Below are 16,741 nucleotides of genomic sequence, written 5' to 3' on the forward strand. Positions count from 1 at the left end.
TTGCAGCAAAAAGAAAAAAATTCCCTGTACAATTGAACTGCAATAGCATTGCTTGAGCAGCAAGCTTCCCATTGCTCCGTACAGGGCTTCAGGTGCTGCTGCAGAGGGGACAGTCAGGTGTCTCCTGTTGGGTATCTCCTGTCGTGTGTCTCCTGTCGTGGGTCTCCTGTCGTGTGTCTCCTGTCGTGTGTCTTCTGTCGGGTGTCTCTTGTGTGTCTCTTGGGCTACTTCCCTCTTCAGACAGTCAGTACCTGTTTTTCTTTTAATAGAAAAGACCACTCTAATTTCTGTGTGTCTCTGAGAAGTTATTTATTTTATATTTTTACAGTGTTTTCTCTACTATACATTCCTGAAATGTAGTCGACATAAACAGTAAAAAGGAAAGACGTGAGCAATGAAAATTCTCTAATTGTAGTCTGTGCTCCATTTGATGTCATACAGCGTGGACTGGTTGGCAAACGTGAGAACCGTGTCTCGCTCCCTTGTTGACTGTGCCCAACTGATGGTGGAATTAGAACCCTGGTGGTCGTTCCCCACTGCAGGTCTGGTGAAGCCTGGACCGGTCCACGCGCTTAGATTTCAATGGGCTTCACCACAGGCTTCCTTATGTGCCTTCTGTTGGCTCCAGTTTCTGAGGGCTTGAATGGAGCCAGCGCCCCGTAGGGTTTGGGCAGAGGAAGCGCGGTTTCTACTTCAGGTATGTAGGCATTTGGGCGCTGCTCTGCCGTCGTGTAAACACCGTTGGGCAGCTGCCGGTAATCTGTTTCCATGTATTCCTGCAAATGGAGGAATTTCAGTTTATTTCAATTTTCTTTAGGCACTGAACTTACTTCTCCTTGGGTCCTAAGGCGCAGCCTTTAGCTCTGCTAGCTGATACTCACCTGTACTTAGTTTTTATTTTACTCTTTGGGGGCCACGACCCAGCTCTCAAATAAATATACGGAGACTTATTTATGAATGCCTGGCCTTAGCTTGACATATTTCTAGCCAGCTTTTCTTAAATTATCCCATCTACCTTTGCTTCTGGGTTTTTTACTTCTCTTTATTCTATATATTTTACTTCCCTTACTTCGTGGCTGGCTGTGTGGCTGTGTGGTTGGCCCCTGGCATCCTCCTCTCCTTCTTTTCTTGCTCCTCCTCCTCCTTGTTTATTCTCTCTGCCCACCAACCCTGCCTATCAGTCTCTTGTTGTAATAGGAGCGGCGGGCTGCGTCCCCAGCACCCGGCCACCCCCACGGTTAGCTTTACCCGAAATAATTACACGGAAACGGTATTCTTTTAAATACTACCTGACCCATTAGTTCCAGTTTCTTATTGGCTAGCTCTTACATATCGATCTAACCCATTTCTAATAATCTGTGTAGCTCCACGAGCTGGCTTACCAGGAAAGATCTTAACCTGCGTCTGTCTGGAGTGGGAGAATCATGGCGACTCTCTGACTCAGCTTCTTTCTCCCAGCATTCTGTTCTGTTTACTCCGCCTACCTAAGGGTTGGCCTATGAAATGGGTCTAGGCAGTTTCTTTATTAATAAGAAATCACTCCCACATCAGTCTCTCTCCTGCCTCGCTGTTGGCCATTTAGCTCTTTATTAGACCAATCAGGTGTTTTAGGCAGGCAATCACAGCTTCACAGAGTTAAACAAATGCAACACATCTTTGCATCATTAAACAAACACATTCCTCAGTGTAAAAGAATGTAACGTATCTTAAAATAATATTCCACAACATTCGGCAGAGGGGATGAGGACAGGAACGGGAAGCCCGCCCCACCTCTGTGGCCTGTCGTCTGCATGGGTGTGGGCATAGCTCAAGCACCATGCTGATGCTGGGGCTTGGTGTGGGAACCCTTGCGCGGTGGGTTCCACATGCACCGGGCGTCAGCTCACCGTCTGTGGTTGGGCTCTGTTGGTTCCACAGTTTTGACAAAGGCAGCCAAGCTTTTCCTTTGTCACTGGGGGCAAATGTTAAAGCAGAAAAGATTGGAATGGAATCAGAGGGAATGGCAAGCCATGTGGTTTAACTTCAGGGTCAACTCTCTGCCTGTGCTCACGGGAAACAACTCCCCTGCAGCGCTAATGTGAACTATATGGTAGAGAAAGACAGAGGGACGCCACGGGGGGATGCCACAGGGGAACCCCAAGTGTCCAAGGAAGGGTGATCCTAGGGAGCCCAGAATTATAAGCCAGACCCCATGCTCAGGTGTTCCTGTGTCTTTGAATGCACCTTTCAAGGTCTTGGGTGAGAAAGTGAAACAAGACCCTTGCAGAACCATTCATGTGACAGTCTGAGCAAACTGTCCCCATGGTGTGGTCATCTGGACAAGAGACGCCTCGTTCTAATCTTAAAACTATTGAGCGATCATGGAGTTATATGGATGAACGAGGAACCCAACTTGCTGGTGGCTTCCATGACCAAGCAAGACCTTGGTCGCTGAGGAGGAGAAAGGGGTGGCATAGGGATCTATGACACATACCAGGTGTGGTTCTGTCAAAGGCTGTGGTAGCCATAATATGGCTGTAAAGACCGTGACAGATGAACATGGAAGAGTCAGATGTGGTGTGAGCAAGTGTTGGAGGACAGATAAAGCCATGTTAGAGGTAAAGCCAATGTTAGGGTAGTCATAGACCTGCAGGGAGAGGCCGTAGTGTTCAGACGTCACAGTCCAGGGTACGACTGTGGGCTGGGCCTTGGTGCTTGTCAGGTGTTCTTCAGGGAGGAAGGCGGTGCTTTGGACTACTAGTACAAAGTCTTCTCTCCACAGCAAACCCCTTTCTACTCGCCATTCATTCATGTGCTGGAGTGGGAGACTTTCACACACAGGTTGAGTGTGCCTACTAGCAAACTCTGAGGTCCAAAAGGTTCCAAACCCTTTTAGGGTTGATATGACGTCAAAAGTAGATAATTCCACACCTGACATCATATTATATTGCAGTCAAAATACAAATATACTAAAATATCATATTAAAATCACCCATGTGTATGAAGTATATATGAAACAAATGAATCTGGGATTTAAAGTTGGGCCCCACTCCCTAAATATCTCATGAAAATCAGAAAATTCAAAGCATCTCTTCTACCAAGCCTTTCAGATAAGGGGCCACCCACCGCATCATGCGAAGACAGACTCCTAAGGCAACCTCTCCTGGCACACGGCGCCGCATGGGAGTCAACACTTACCTGGGACTTCTCAGCGGTGGCAAAGGCATACATTTCTTCATCTCGGAGAACCTTCAGCCAGTCCTTCTCGATTTCTCTGTTGAGTGGCAGGCCCTTTTCTATCCTGGAACTGCAGGAGAAGATGAATTCTTCTTTCTCCCTCACCTCCTTCTGGAGTTCAATGGTCAGGGCTTGCTTCATGGACAACTCGGCAACCAGGGCCATCATTTTCTCAGTAGCATCTTTGATCCGTTTTTGGTAGCCATTCATCTAGAAGTAGAGAGCCCGAGGTTAGTTCGTAGAGGTATTCCGTGAGGATGCAGAGAAACAAGAGACTTCTGGCCGCCTGGTGTGGGCAGTCTTCCCTGGAGGAGCAAACAATTGACCGGGATTCACAGACAATCCCTGAGAAAGGCTGCAGGACTGAGCCTGCTCGGCTCTCTCTGTTGCCATGAAAAAGCATTGACAGAAGAGACTTGTGGAGAAAGGGACTTTGGCATACACTTCTGTTATTGAGGGAAGTCAGGGCAAGAATCCAAACAAAAACCACAGAGTACTAATCCTGCCTATTGGTTTATCCTCTGATTCATTTATTGGGTCGTGCTCAGCTAGCGTACACACAAAGCCTACATCTGACTGCCACAGAGGGCTATGCTCCCAACAAACGACAGCCACGACATCCTCTTATTGATCTTGGCAGTAGATGTTCCTTCTTCCCAAGTGCCTATACGTTGTGTCTCATTGGCAAAACTAGCCAGGATAGAACCCAATGTTTGGTTATGTCAATAAGAAAAAACAAAGAAATAAAAAGGCTTATCTTCCAGGTTGGAGAGCACTGAGGGCTGGCTAGCTTAGTGTTTGTTTTTAAGAGGTAAGGAGGAGAGGGGAGTGTTCTCCATGCCTAAGTTCTCGCCTACTCATAAGCTTTGGCTGTAATGATAATATGGGTGTATCGGTTTGAGCCCTTCCAGCTGTCTGAGGGCCTTTCTGGCCCCTCTGTGTTTCTCTAGTATTACAAGTAATTTCCAGAGATTCTGCCATCAGCTTTGAGAAATCGCCTTTCAATAAAAAAGTGACTTTCTCTCAAGTGAGGGAAATTCATTTTGCAAAGGAAAGGAAGGAGATGTTTACAGAAACATGGGGGAGGGCGCTAATTCAGACAAAGCCCATTGGCTTAAATGAGTCTTATCATGTCTTTGTGTATGAGGCCCAGTTGTATACACTACGGCCACTGGGCTCTCCAGTGCAGAAGTGCAAAGGCCACACAAAAAGGTGTTTTCACCATTTTAAGGTGAATTTTCACAGTCGTTTCCAGTATAACTTTGGCAAAGCTGTCTGTAGCACAGGGCTCAATGTTTACTCACTCCTCCTCATTTCTCTAGCATTTATTATATGCAAGGAACTGAGAAGCTAAAAGAGGAAGAGATCCTACCCTAGGGAGCCTAGTCTGGGGTATCAGAACCCTTCACCCTCATCAGACAGGGCAGCTGCACTCAGGGGTATGGATGTAGACCTTCGTTTATGTCCTCCTTTCTCTCGCTGCCTAGAGAGTGTGTGCCCCTTGGCTCTATGTGTCCGCCTCAGGTGTGGTGGGACAGGACGTAACAAGTGTTCAGTAGCTTCTGCTAAGTGTTAACACCCTCTTCTGGAGGATGTTCAAAGAGCCCACAGAAGCCAGGCAAGAGCACCATCCTCTACGGTGCATGTAGCCATTGCCTTCCTCCTGCCAGTTGTTGCTGTTAGTAGTGATGCCCCTTGCGGCTTCAAGTCTCCAACCAGCCTAGGGATTGTGTGCCTGCTGCTGTCTTTCTCCAATCGTCCCTTTTCATCTGTGGGCTCTGGCTGAATTCTGGATTGGAGCAATTTCTACTCGGACCACTGAAAAAGTGAGGCTTTCTGCTTGGAAAGAAATGGAAAGGGTTTTGCTTTGTACACAAACTACAAAGGTAATGATGGTTATATTTGAGAAGTTCTCTTGCCAACTAAAACGTAAGTGCTTCTCGCCCTTGAGAAGCTTGGGCTTCCTTCCTGTGAAGTGGATTCGCTCAGGGAGCTGAGTTCAGGACTAATATTTACATTTTTCTGTATTTCTAAACTCATAAAGCTTCATCTCACTAGTGTTTCTCAACAAGTTAAGAGTGGGAAGCGAGAGGTGATAGCGGAAGTTGGGGCCGGGAGAGGGTGAGGGGTGGGGAGATCGATTCGCTCAGGCAGACCTTCTTGGCTAAGAGCAGCGTGTCCTCCTTGCAAGTCTGGGTTTTGCCTCTGAGCCTGTTGGTGAGCTGGGACACGTGCTCATAGATGAAATCCTTCTCCAGTAGCTTTTCCTCCTTCTTGGCCAACTGAAGCTCCAGCTACGGTTGGAAACAATTTCAGCAGGAGTAAAAACAACTTATGTAAGGCACGGTCTCATTCACAGCTGATCCTCCACCACACGACAGAGACACACTGCTCTCTGAGCTGTGGAAATACCTCTGACAGTCCCCAGAGCTGGGCCCTGTCCGGAGACACCCTGGGAGCTCTTCTGCCCTGGGTGGACAATAGGCTTCTGGCTCTTTATGGTACCCACAATGCCAGTCTTTTCAGATATCCCCACCAGGATGGCCAATTAACATATTCATTCAAGAAGACAAAATGAGTTATTGGACTAGGAAAGAAGGGCGCCTTTGAACCTTACAAGACCTGGATAGAGGTGGGCAGTCCTTGGGCTTCCCACAGGTCAGGGAACCCTGATTGCTCTTCGAGCAGATGAGGGAGGGGGACTTGATCGGGGGAGGGGGAGGGAAATGGGAAGTGGTTGCGGGGAGGAGGCAGAAATCCTTAATAAATAAATAAATTAAAAAAAATAAAATACTACACAGATTACCACTAGAAAAAAAAAAAGAAGGGCGCCTTTGAACATTCAGACTACTGATATTTACTTCCTTGGGTAAATATCTGAATCGAAGGTAGGATTTAGGACGCGTCACAACTAGGGAGCAGCTAGTAGCTAGAAGGATGAAGAAGGATGGGCCTGCCAAAGGGGAAACAGTACCGCTTCCTGTGTGAGCAGAGAAAGGCATGTTTAAACAGGGCATTTACCATGTCTAACTTCTTGACCATTTCTTCTTCGGTCAGATCTTTCCCGGGAATGAAGCGGATTCTGCCCTTGCTGTTGGGGTTGACAAAGCGTTTCTCCAGGCTTTTGATTCTGTCTGCACACTGGGAGAACTGTTGGACAAGAAACACACGTCAGCTTTAATGTGACTCTTCAGATGGTGTGGGCAGGATCCTCGGCTCATCGGTGGAGCTACACAGATGCTGTGTGGAATGGACCCTGCACGTCTGTCTGTCTAGAGAGAAGGCTGAATCCCCAGCCCTTCCGTTGCTCCCAATTGTGTGTGCCGTTCAAGGGTTCAAGGGATGCTGTGTGGAATGGACCCTGCATGGGAAGGCGGCGTCTGTCTGTCTGTCTAGAGAGGAGGCTTAATCCCCAGCCCTTCTATTGCTCCCAATTGCATGTACCGTTCATGGGCTGCTGTGTGGCTAAGGGCTCAGAGTGGTCCTTGCTGCCCCACTGCCGGTGTTTCAGAGACAGGGGCAGCAGATGGAGGAAGGTCATTGGCTAATAAAGGAACTGCCTTGGCCCATTTTATTGGTTAGAAGATAGGTGGGAGGAGTAAACAGAACAGAACGCTGGGAGGAAGAGGAAGTGAGCTCAGACTGGACAGCTCTCCTCTCGGGAGCAGACGCCTCAGAGAGACGCCATGCTCCTGGCTCCTGGACAGATGCACGCTATGAAGCTCCGACCCAGGATGGACATAGGCTAGAATCTTCCCGGTAAGCGCACCTAGGGGCGCAACACAGATGATTAGAAATGGGCTAAATTAATATGTGAGAATTAGCCTAGAAGAGGCTAGATAGAAATGGGCCAAGCAGTGATTAAATGAATACAGTTTGTGTGTTGTTATTTCGGGCATAAGCTAGCCGAGCAGGCAGCCGGGGTGCTGGGGACACAGCCCCGCCGCCCCTATTTACAACAGGCAGGGAGCTGGATTCCTGCGTTGGCGGTAGCCTTAAAGATGTCCCACAGAAGGAAGTTAGTTATCAGGCCAATCCAGCTTGTGCTCAGTCACTCTTTCTCTCTCTCTCTCTCACACACACAGGATCTTATTGTACAGCCTTGACAAAGTCATAAGAATTCTCCTGCTTCAGCCTCTCAGGTGCTGGGATTACAAGTTTGCACCACCACACCCAGTTTAAAACACATGAAATTAAGATAAAAATTACCTACAGTACCATTTCCCATATAAAATATGACCAACTCTCATATATGCCTACTGAGTTTATAATTTCTCTACTATTATATAAACATAGTATATACTAATGTCTATAATTTATAGTTTGACCATGTTTCTTCAATAAATATATAAAAATTGAAATGGCGGAAGGCGGGGCTATTGTCAGGTGAAAAGTGGTTTAGGAGAACGCAATAAATGGGAAGAAGGAAGATTAGCGTGGTCCGGTGGACGCAGTGCTGATTTGCCGCTAACCTCAAAAACTGTGCCTCTGGAATAGAGAATCTGGTCCGTTTGACAACTTGGTAAAGCCCCTTTTGTTAGACATCCTGGTGTTGCTCAAGGGCAAAGACAGACTGGAAGCTGCGTACTGGGAAAGAGCTGGAGAAAGCCCTACTCTTCTGTAAAACGGAGCACGCTTAGTCGAGAGTCTCAGGTGCCCTGCAGGATGGTGAGCCTGGAGGCGAGTGGAATAGAAAGGCCGCAAAGACAGCCATGAGACACAGACCGTCTTGGGAGCCTGCACAGTGGTGGCGCAACCCCGGAAAGCTTTGAGGGGTATGGGTTTCTGAGGTCTAGCATGGAGTTCTTCGCTTCTCTGGAATGTAGTCTCACACACTGCTCTCAGAGACATTCAGTGAAAGCTGTCAAGGACCTTGCACACACGGTGTTGTGTGGACTGAGGAGGACACCCGTCCGTAGTCTACCCTGGAGGAGCGCAGAAATGGAGCAGGTGCTGTGTGCAGGCTGACCACTGGTGGAAGCTGGCGTCAGAGCCAGGGAATAAGCGGGGAGATTCTCCCGGAGCCTTGGTGGGGAGCATTTCAGTCAATTGTCCTGAATGGGAGCAGCTATGGCTAAAAATCAGGCGAGCATGGCTATAAATGACCCTGACGTAGCTGCACAGCTGGAAGATGCTATCTGTCATCTATATAGAGTTGATCTATCGCAGTGCATTGAGGTATGGAAGCCGACCCTGTGTCCACGCCCACACATCCTTCCCATGAGCTAAAATGTGCGCAGAGAGAAGGAGACTCGCTCTCAAATTTCTGACTGTTATTCTCGGGGACAGAATTTCTTTCTCTTTGTCATTTTGTTCTTTTTCTGTCTTGATTAACTGAATGCACCTTAATTAATAACCAGAAATAAAATCCCCAAACAAGGGTGACACTTTAGAATGCGGGGTGGGATTTGTTCTTGCGACCCTGCTTGAGTCAGTGGGGAAAAGCGTGGGTCACAAATATGTCGGTCCAGTTTTTCCTAGTTCATAAAAGTCTCCTGGTAGAGAACGTTGGCATCTATCCTCATTTCAGTCTTTGCTGTTGGGGACCACGGAGGTGAATGAAGCGTGCAGGCTGAGGAGCGGCAGTGCAGAGCAGGTCATTCCTCCCTCCCCTGAACGTCAGAAATGCTCGCTGTGGCGGAAAAGGCATTTCCCGTCCTCTCCGCACTCAGCAGGCTGAGGCAGGGGGGTCGCGATGGGCGTGAAACTAGCCTGGTCTATACAGGCGTCTCAGACCAACAAAGGCTACAAGACCCTGCCTCGATAAGCCAGGGGGACTAAACGTCACATCTAGGTGGTCTCCAGCCACATCAGTGCCAAAATTAGGCTGCAGGTATTGAGAGCCTAGATCCCTCTGGATGGAGCTACAGGAATGATGAACTAGGGCTAAATCTTGGGATGGTCCAGACCCCAAGAAACAGACAATGCTTCATGGGAAAAACATAAAGCAAAACAAAACAAAACAAACAAAACCTATGTAGCTCAGATTCCCAAAACCCCATTTTGGAGCAGCATTGAGAGTCGGCTTCAAACATCATACAATGTGAAGCTGTGGCGTGGCTTCCACACAAGAAACTGTGTCATCTAAAACTAACAAGGGGAAGGAGATGAGCCAGCGGCTGAGGGAGGCGCCCCGACCACTCACCCACCTGAATCTGCAGCACCGCCAGGTCGGCGTCAAGGGCCCTCTTGGTGGGCAGCAGCTTCTGTGTCACACAGATTTGTCTTTGCTTTTCGGCTATCTTCAGCTTCAGGAATCGGATTTTCTCATCCAGGACATGGATTTCGACATCGCTGTGGAGTTTCATCTTCTCTTGGATGTTTATTTTCTCATAAAAAATGCACACTTCTTCCTCACGCTCTATCAGCTGAACACCACTGCGGTCAAATTCAGAGCAAGGGTCTGAGTGGGTGCCGAGGCCTCTGTTTCATAGCTCTGTGATTCCCTCTGGCTTTGGGCTCACAACATACATCAACAAAACAGCATTTCAGAAGACAGTGCCATGCCCCAGTGGGTTGCTAGTTAAGCTCCACACACTGGATCTTCCTGGGGGTAGGACTGGCATCTCCATCCTAAGGCCACAGCTTGACGAGCCCTGAAGGTTTCCCTGGGGTAGGGGAGTTCGCTCCCAATATGAGAACAAAGCAAAACCCAAGGCTGATTTTTCTGCACATCTTTTTTGGGCCAAACTTGCCAAGCAGGGTTTAGCTAGAATCCCTAGGCAATGACCCTGGGAATGGAATTTGGGGGGGAGTGGCCAGGCCCATAAGATTCTGTGAAAAGTGAGTGTTCTGTTACCAGATCCTCAGTACCCTGCCCTTTGTAACCGTGCTGACAGGCACAGTGGGAATAACTCTCCTTGGGAGGAAGCCACGGCATAGACACACAGGGAGATCCCCCCCCTCCCCCCCGCAGCTTTGGTTTAACCAGGGCCTGACTTTGACTTGTGCCAGGAGCCAAATAGGATTTTTTTTTTTTAAACCCAGAAGAACATTCATTCGCCTTTTGAAAACATTCTGTTTGTCAAGGACCCTAGAGATATTCCCACGGCGTCCGTATCCGTAACCACAACTGCCACCTTAATCTTTGCAAATCTGCCCTTCGCTCCGATCCTACTGTTGTGCAGCTGTGTTTGCGGCTGTGCCTGGCTGACCTTAGTTCTCCACCCACCCCGTCGGTTTATCTGTCAGAGCGGCTTCTTATCAAATACCCTCGACGACAAAAGCCAACCGTAAGGCTTTACCATCCAGTACCTTCGGGTGCTAGCACTCCAATGCTTTGTAAGAAATCCCACACGAATTTCATGAAATCTGAATTGTTTCTGAACGTCTCACCTGTCAGTTTCTCATAGCACCAGCAGCCGTGGTGGGTGGCGCTGTTAAAGCCTCACCCTCCCAAGGGCTAGCTTGCAGCCTGGAGGAAATGCGCCCTCTCCTAAGCCTGTGTTACGGGAGGATGGGCGGATGAGGACAAACACCGCCCAAATGGATAGATGTTACAGAGTGGACTCGCATCGGCTGATCCAGAAGGATTCACTGTTACCCTAGAGCAGTGGTTCTCAACCTGTGCGTCATGACCTCTTAGGGGGTCGTATAGCAGATATTCTGAATATCATATATTTGCATTGTGATTCATGACAGTAGCAAAATTACAGTTATGAAGTAATAACAAAGTCATTCTATGGTTGGGGTTCAGTGCGGCCTGAGGAACTGTGTTAAAGGGTCTCAGCATCAGGAAGGTTGAGAACACGCTGTCCAATTGTCTCAGAGACTTTGATCTTCCAAAGTCCAAGGCCTCCTTTTTGTTTCCCTTCTGAAGACAGTCTTTTTTGTTTTTATGCGCACAGCTCCCTCCCACGGGTAAAGAACATGGCTACATCTTGGTAGGTGCCCTGGGCACCCAGGCCCAAGCCCGTTCATGGCCCTTACAGAGGTGTCCAGGGCACCCAGCCCAAGCCCATTCATGGCCCTACAAAGGTGCCCTGGGCACCTGGCCCAAGCCCGCTGGTGGCCCCTACAGAGGTGCCCCGGACACCCGGCCCAAGCCCGTTCGTGGCCCCTACAGAGGTGCCCCGGACACCCGGCCCAAGCCCGTTCGTGGCCCCTACAGAGGTGCCCCGGACACCCGGCCCAAGCCCGTTCGTGGCCCCTACAGAGGTGCCCCGGACACCCGGCCCAAGCCTGTTCGTGACCCCTACCATTCGTTTCGACGCTGGACGGCCTTCTCATACTTTTTGCGTAGCTGCACCATCTCCTCCTCAATGACGGTGATCATGCCGGCCAGGCGGTCCATACTGGTCAGCTGGGCCTCCTTCTTCTCCTTCATCTCCTGAAGCTTGGTGGTGATTTTGCACACGTCATTCTGCATGCTCTCCCTGATGGTCACGTTGTTGGAGTGCTTCAGCATGGAGTTCTGCAACTTCCTTTTAAAACAACGGCACAGTGGGGGGCGGGGGATCATTTTCCTCGGAAATACTGACGGTGTCTGCAAAACAAGCCTAAAAAGTGTGTCTTCCGAAATGACATCCCTGCACAGTGCTTTCGGGACTTCCTGCCGTGGGATGAGGATGCTGTCATTGTATCAACCTCTGTGCTACACTGTTGTGAAAGGGTCCTCTGCCATCTCTGTCAAATCTACATCCGTGTTCTGAGGATAGAGGGGCTTCTATGCCCACGCCTAATTGGACCTGAGGACTCAGCCTACGAGCATGGGTCAGGCTGCGTGACGTCACAGCCTGGATGTGGTACTTTAATTTCCTTCCAGGGAAGAATCTGACTAGGAAATTTCTCTTTCTCATGCCTTTCAGGTCAGGGTATTCGGTATTACCTTTATCAAAGTCAACTGGGCAATAGTGGCCAAGAGAAAAATCCACTTATGCCATCTCCATCTCCAGCGACTCAGGAGCTAACTAGGTGAAAGAGTCCAGAAGGTCTAGGCATAGGGCAAATATTCTTCCTGGGATTATTACATAGATGAACTCATTTAGTAACAAAAGATCCTACACAGTAACGACGAGGATCATGTATAAGGGAAGAGTCCAGACAAGTGGGGTGACATCCTGAGGCCCAACAGAGAGTGTCTGATGGAGCTGTGGGTTTGGCCTCCACGTCCTGCTCTCAGCAAATCTGCTGTGGGCTCCTGAATGCTCGTCACGTGCTTCAAACCCACAGCCAGGGGCGCTACCTAGGAGACCATTGTCTTCTGGCTTCACATGCAGACCATCAGATTTATACTTTTTTTTTCTTAATTGAGCAAATGTGAACACCATCAGATCATCACAGTAAGCATAGTTTTATGTTAGAGTTTTCCATTCATTAATGTGTGTGTGTGTGTGTGTGTGCGTGTGTGTGCGTGTGTGTGTGTGTGTGTGTGTGTGACTCTAGAGACCAGGAAGTGTGTACACCTGGGAAGCACAGTGTGGGAATAGTCTTGCTCCCTGCCGTGACCACCAGGATCTTACAGACTGCCAAATCCACAGAGGACAAGGCTTTGGGAGGACTCTGGCTGTCTTGACTCTTACCTTTCTTGAGAGACAGCACTGTTCCTTAGAATTTCCAGCTCATTTAATGACATTTTGTGCCTTTCTCTGATCTCGTTTACTTTCTGATGAGCTTTGTGTAGGAGGTTGACAAACTTATTCCTTTCGTTTCTGATTGTGTCATAAAGTGCGGCAAACTCTTTAAGTCTGGAAAAAACATGAAGCAGTTTCTGAGAATTGAAAGATGAATATCGCCTTTCTCCAACCAAATAGCTAAATCATGACCAAACTCTTTTACCTCCGATGAATTTCATGTTTTCTCTTCTTGTGTAGTCTGATCTCAAGTTCCTTTGCTTTGATTTCCTTAATGACATTGAGATGTTTTTGCTGAAAGGTAAAGAATTATGTGTGAGATAAAAACGATTAGAAAGCTCAGTGTGGCGGCTCATGTCTGCAATTCCGGCACTGGAGAAACCGAGGTAACAGGACTGCCAAGAATTCAGGATCAGCCGGTGATATATAGGAAGAAAACCAGCAATAAAAACCACAACGTAAGAGTACTCCAGCTGAACCCCACTCCAATCCCATCTGTTCATCCTTCCTAACCTGCTGGGCTGGACAGAGCTGCCCGGCCAATTGAGGGGATTCCCACTAATTAGGGCAGAAGGTACTCAAGCTTCAGGAAGAACTAGAGAGCCTGCCTGTACAGACAGGGTGGGGACGCTGGGGGATGATTGGGAGAAGATGACTGTAGACCACCCAGCCAGGACAGCGTTTCCAGAGGCCAACGACGAGGAGGAGGAGTTACAGGAAGTTTCACTAAGGTCGTGACCTGAGCCCTGTTCAAGTCCGTGAGACGGAAGCAATGGCTGTAAAGAGTAATTCCTTCTCCTGCTGTGTTTGCTGGGAGTCTGGGAGTCTCTTCTGTTATAACAGGTGCCATGCTGACATGAGCTGTAAGCTGTATATACATATATTAAAAAGAAAGCAGTTACACCTTTAACACCCTAAGAAAACTATACCAGGTGCTGAATGTGCTGGTGATGGTCTTTGGAGAGGACATGCCTGGTGTCCTTTCTCGGGCGTAGGAAGCATCCGGAAACAGAGTGTCTGCTGGTAGCATGGTGGGGTGGTCAGTCACCCTCAGGGGCAGCATTTGGGGGTGGTGGTTTCAGTCACCATCAGGGGCAGCAGAGAAGACGGTATGGATACACTGCTATTTTATGTTGTATAATTTTCTGTGGAAACGGGCGTTGACAAGCTAGCCTTCAGATACACGAAACGCATAAAGCAGGTATAGTCTACGCTGTCTCTAATGGAGCAAAATCTACGTAGTCTTGTGGATGGCACCAATGTCAACATGAATCCCATCCTCATCCCCTTATGTATTTATAAAAGACATGTGGTTATTATATAAATTAATAAGATTGAATACCTTCAGTCTTATTAATTACAACTAATGTTTCAAAGAGTAATTCCCAATACTGAAACATCAAAGGGAAAAGCAATGTTTTCCCTTAGAATTTTCATATCTCAAAGAGAACCATCTTGAGCTCTATTATGAATAAGTTCATTTAGTAATGAAGTTTACCTTATGTAGATTATTGTGTTTATAACATAAGGGTAGATAAAATAAGGATCAGATATTAGGACTGGTTAGAATTTGTCTACTTTGTCGAACAGATCAGTTCTTTTCTGGGAATAATGAAGTACACCTCTATAGTACATCTGAACTTGCTGAAAAGAGAGATTTCTAAGTAGGAAAGCTCACAGAAGTGGACTCTTCCACCCACAGCAGGTGCTTCTGAAAACACTGTTCTGGTTAACCCCACCCGGCCCCCTACTTTGGTGGCGATGACCTTCTCAAGCCTTGGCTGCCCCTCTTAGTCGTTCCTCACGGGACAGCGTCATCCCTGTCTGATTCCCGAGAGGCTATGCGCTCTCTCCTGTCCCCTACCAGCCCAGAGGTCCCATGGGCTCTTATTTCTGAGAGGCTCCTTTCCCGTTGCCAGTCAGGTGGGATTTCTCACTTCTCAGGTGTGACTGTGTCTAATTAAACAGGGAAAGAGGTGTCTGAGGAGCTGGATAATTGGCGGCGGGGGGGGGGGGGGTCTACGAGGCTACAACTTTCCCCTCCAGTCTCTGCTACAGAATCTATTCCATATTAGTGCCCATCAATGCTGTATAAGTGTGAGTTCTTTCTGGGGAATGAAAAATATCCCGCCCCTGCGTCCGCACAGAGAATGAGAACAAAGACGACCGACACTCGGGAACAGCCAATGCCCAGGTCACATGACAAAGGCAGACGCTCTACTATAGTAATAGTTCAGAACATACTCTTTAAAATTATTATGATTAATTTTGAAACACAGTGTCACAGGCCACTGAGGCTAAACTTGAACTTACTGTGCACCCGTGTCTTCTATCTCTTGATTGCATGTAACACGTGCACGCTTCTATTGTTTGGCAAGAGGTCAAAGTGCACAGGCAGGCACTGTAGCCTTGAGCTGTCTCCCCAGTGTTTGCTTACTTTTAACCAAGAACCCCTAGACACAACCCTTCTGTGGACTAACTGACTCCAGGTTAAAACGTTAGTTCCTGCTGCAGGAGGGCTTCATTCTCTGATATTGCTTGTGGCACTTTGTGGGAGTCGGGAAATCAAGGGGCAAGGCAACTAAGAGCATCCTTCTCTGTAGGATACTCGCCTGATGATGTCCCATGCCCTGTTTCTAAGTCTGTGACTCCGCCCTGCAGATTCTCTCTGTGGCCTGTGCGCCTGGTAGCCCTGGCCCCTGGAGACGCCCACTTCATTCTTGTTGAAATCTCCATCTCTTCAGACCCTCAGTTCATGGTCATGTTTTTTTTTTTTTTAATGTCTAGACTGCTAACTATTGAGGTGTTTTATGTTTTGTTTTGCTTGTTTGTCAGTGTATGATTCAGTGTCCTTTAGAAAAAAATTATTGTTACTGACTTTGAAGGAAATTTAAAATCATCGCTTTCTAATTAGCGATGCGTTAAAACGAGGCTCCCTCAAACCTTTGTGGTAATTAATAGTGGCTATAAGAAAGCAGTTACCTGGGCCCTCAGGAAATCCTTGGACTTTTGTTCCCGCTCGTCAGCTTTGAGCTGAGTCATTCGCCCCAGGTTGAACACCAGCTCTCGCAGGTTCTCTTGTTCCTTCAAGAGCTTGTTTTCCTCTGCGATCTGCTGCTCCACCAGTCTCGCTTCCACTTGGGATAGGCTTCTCTTTGGGAAAGGACGGGAGTATAAGTCATCTTCTGAAGGAGCACCGTAAGGCCGGCATAAAGCACCGTCTTCCTTCCGCGCTTGTCAACAGAGAGGGCAAAGCCATCCCAACTCTCTGCTCTGGGTTTCTCCTCTGCTGCACGGAGGATGCGAACTTGTGGGTCAGCGAAACCAACCTTGACCTTAGTGTGGTTTCAAGGGACTAGAAGGGCTTTAAATTTACGTCTTAAAATACTTAAATATTCAACAGCGGTTTGAATGACAAAGTTTGAGATTTGAAAATAGACATTGTTGAAACTGACTTTTAATACAATCAATAGTCCTTTTATTCGAGCAATCTTAATAGCCTGTAAAGGTTTGCCATGTCAAACACATCTTCAGGGGTAATGAACTTTAAGATAAGGATGGTGTGTGTCTGTGTGTGCTCAGTAGAGATTGACCACTTGGCTAGACGCAGATGATGATGATGATGATGATGATGATGATGATGATGATGAGTGTGTGTGTGTGTGTATGTACGCTCAGCAGAGACAGACCACTTGGCTAGACGCAGATGATGATGATGATGATGATGGTGTATGTGTGTGTGTGTGTGTGTGTGTGTGTGTGTGTGTGTATGTACGCTCAGCAGAGACAGACCACTTGGCTAGACGCAGATGATGATGATGATGATGATGGTGTGTGTGTGTGTGTGTGTGTGTGTGTGTGTGTGTGTGTACGCTCAGCAGAGACAGACCACTTGGCTAGACGCGGATGTTGTATGTGTATTCAGCAGTGATTGACTTGGCTAAGCATGTGTG

The 16,741-nt window shown here is 47.9% G+C and overlaps 1 protein-coding gene across 1 annotated transcript in view; it reads right to left on the minus strand.

Annotated features, from left to right (window-relative positions):
* Nucleotides 1-378: 378 nt before the first annotated feature.
* LOC121434611 (coiled-coil domain-containing protein 146-like) overlaps nucleotides 379-16,741 on the minus strand; it is a 138,306-nt gene continuing 121,943 nt past the window's right edge. Inside the window, exons 11-19 of the mRNA XM_041633524.1 lie at nucleotides 15,771-15,941; nucleotides 12,994-13,082; nucleotides 12,738-12,902; nucleotides 11,415-11,639; nucleotides 9,366-9,594; nucleotides 6,238-6,366; nucleotides 5,373-5,510; nucleotides 3,178-3,426; nucleotides 379-776 (exon numbers count right to left, since the gene is read on the minus strand). Of these exons, the coding sequence (XP_041489458.1) occupies nucleotides 573-776; nucleotides 3,178-3,426; nucleotides 5,373-5,510; nucleotides 6,238-6,366; nucleotides 9,366-9,594; nucleotides 11,415-11,639; nucleotides 12,738-12,902; nucleotides 12,994-13,082; nucleotides 15,771-15,941 (1,599 nt within the window). The 3' untranslated portion in view covers nucleotides 379-572. The remainder of the gene's footprint in view (nucleotides 777-3,177; nucleotides 3,427-5,372; nucleotides 5,511-6,237; nucleotides 6,367-9,365; nucleotides 9,595-11,414; nucleotides 11,640-12,737; nucleotides 12,903-12,993; nucleotides 13,083-15,770; nucleotides 15,942-16,741) is intronic.

The sequence above is a fragment of the Microtus oregoni genome, unplaced genomic scaffold, assembly GCF_018167655.1.
Source record: "Microtus oregoni isolate MIOR12 unplaced genomic scaffold, Mior012 000044F_ref0000062, whole genome shotgun sequence".
Taxonomy (NCBI): Eukaryota; Metazoa; Chordata; class Mammalia; order Rodentia; family Cricetidae; genus Microtus; species Microtus oregoni.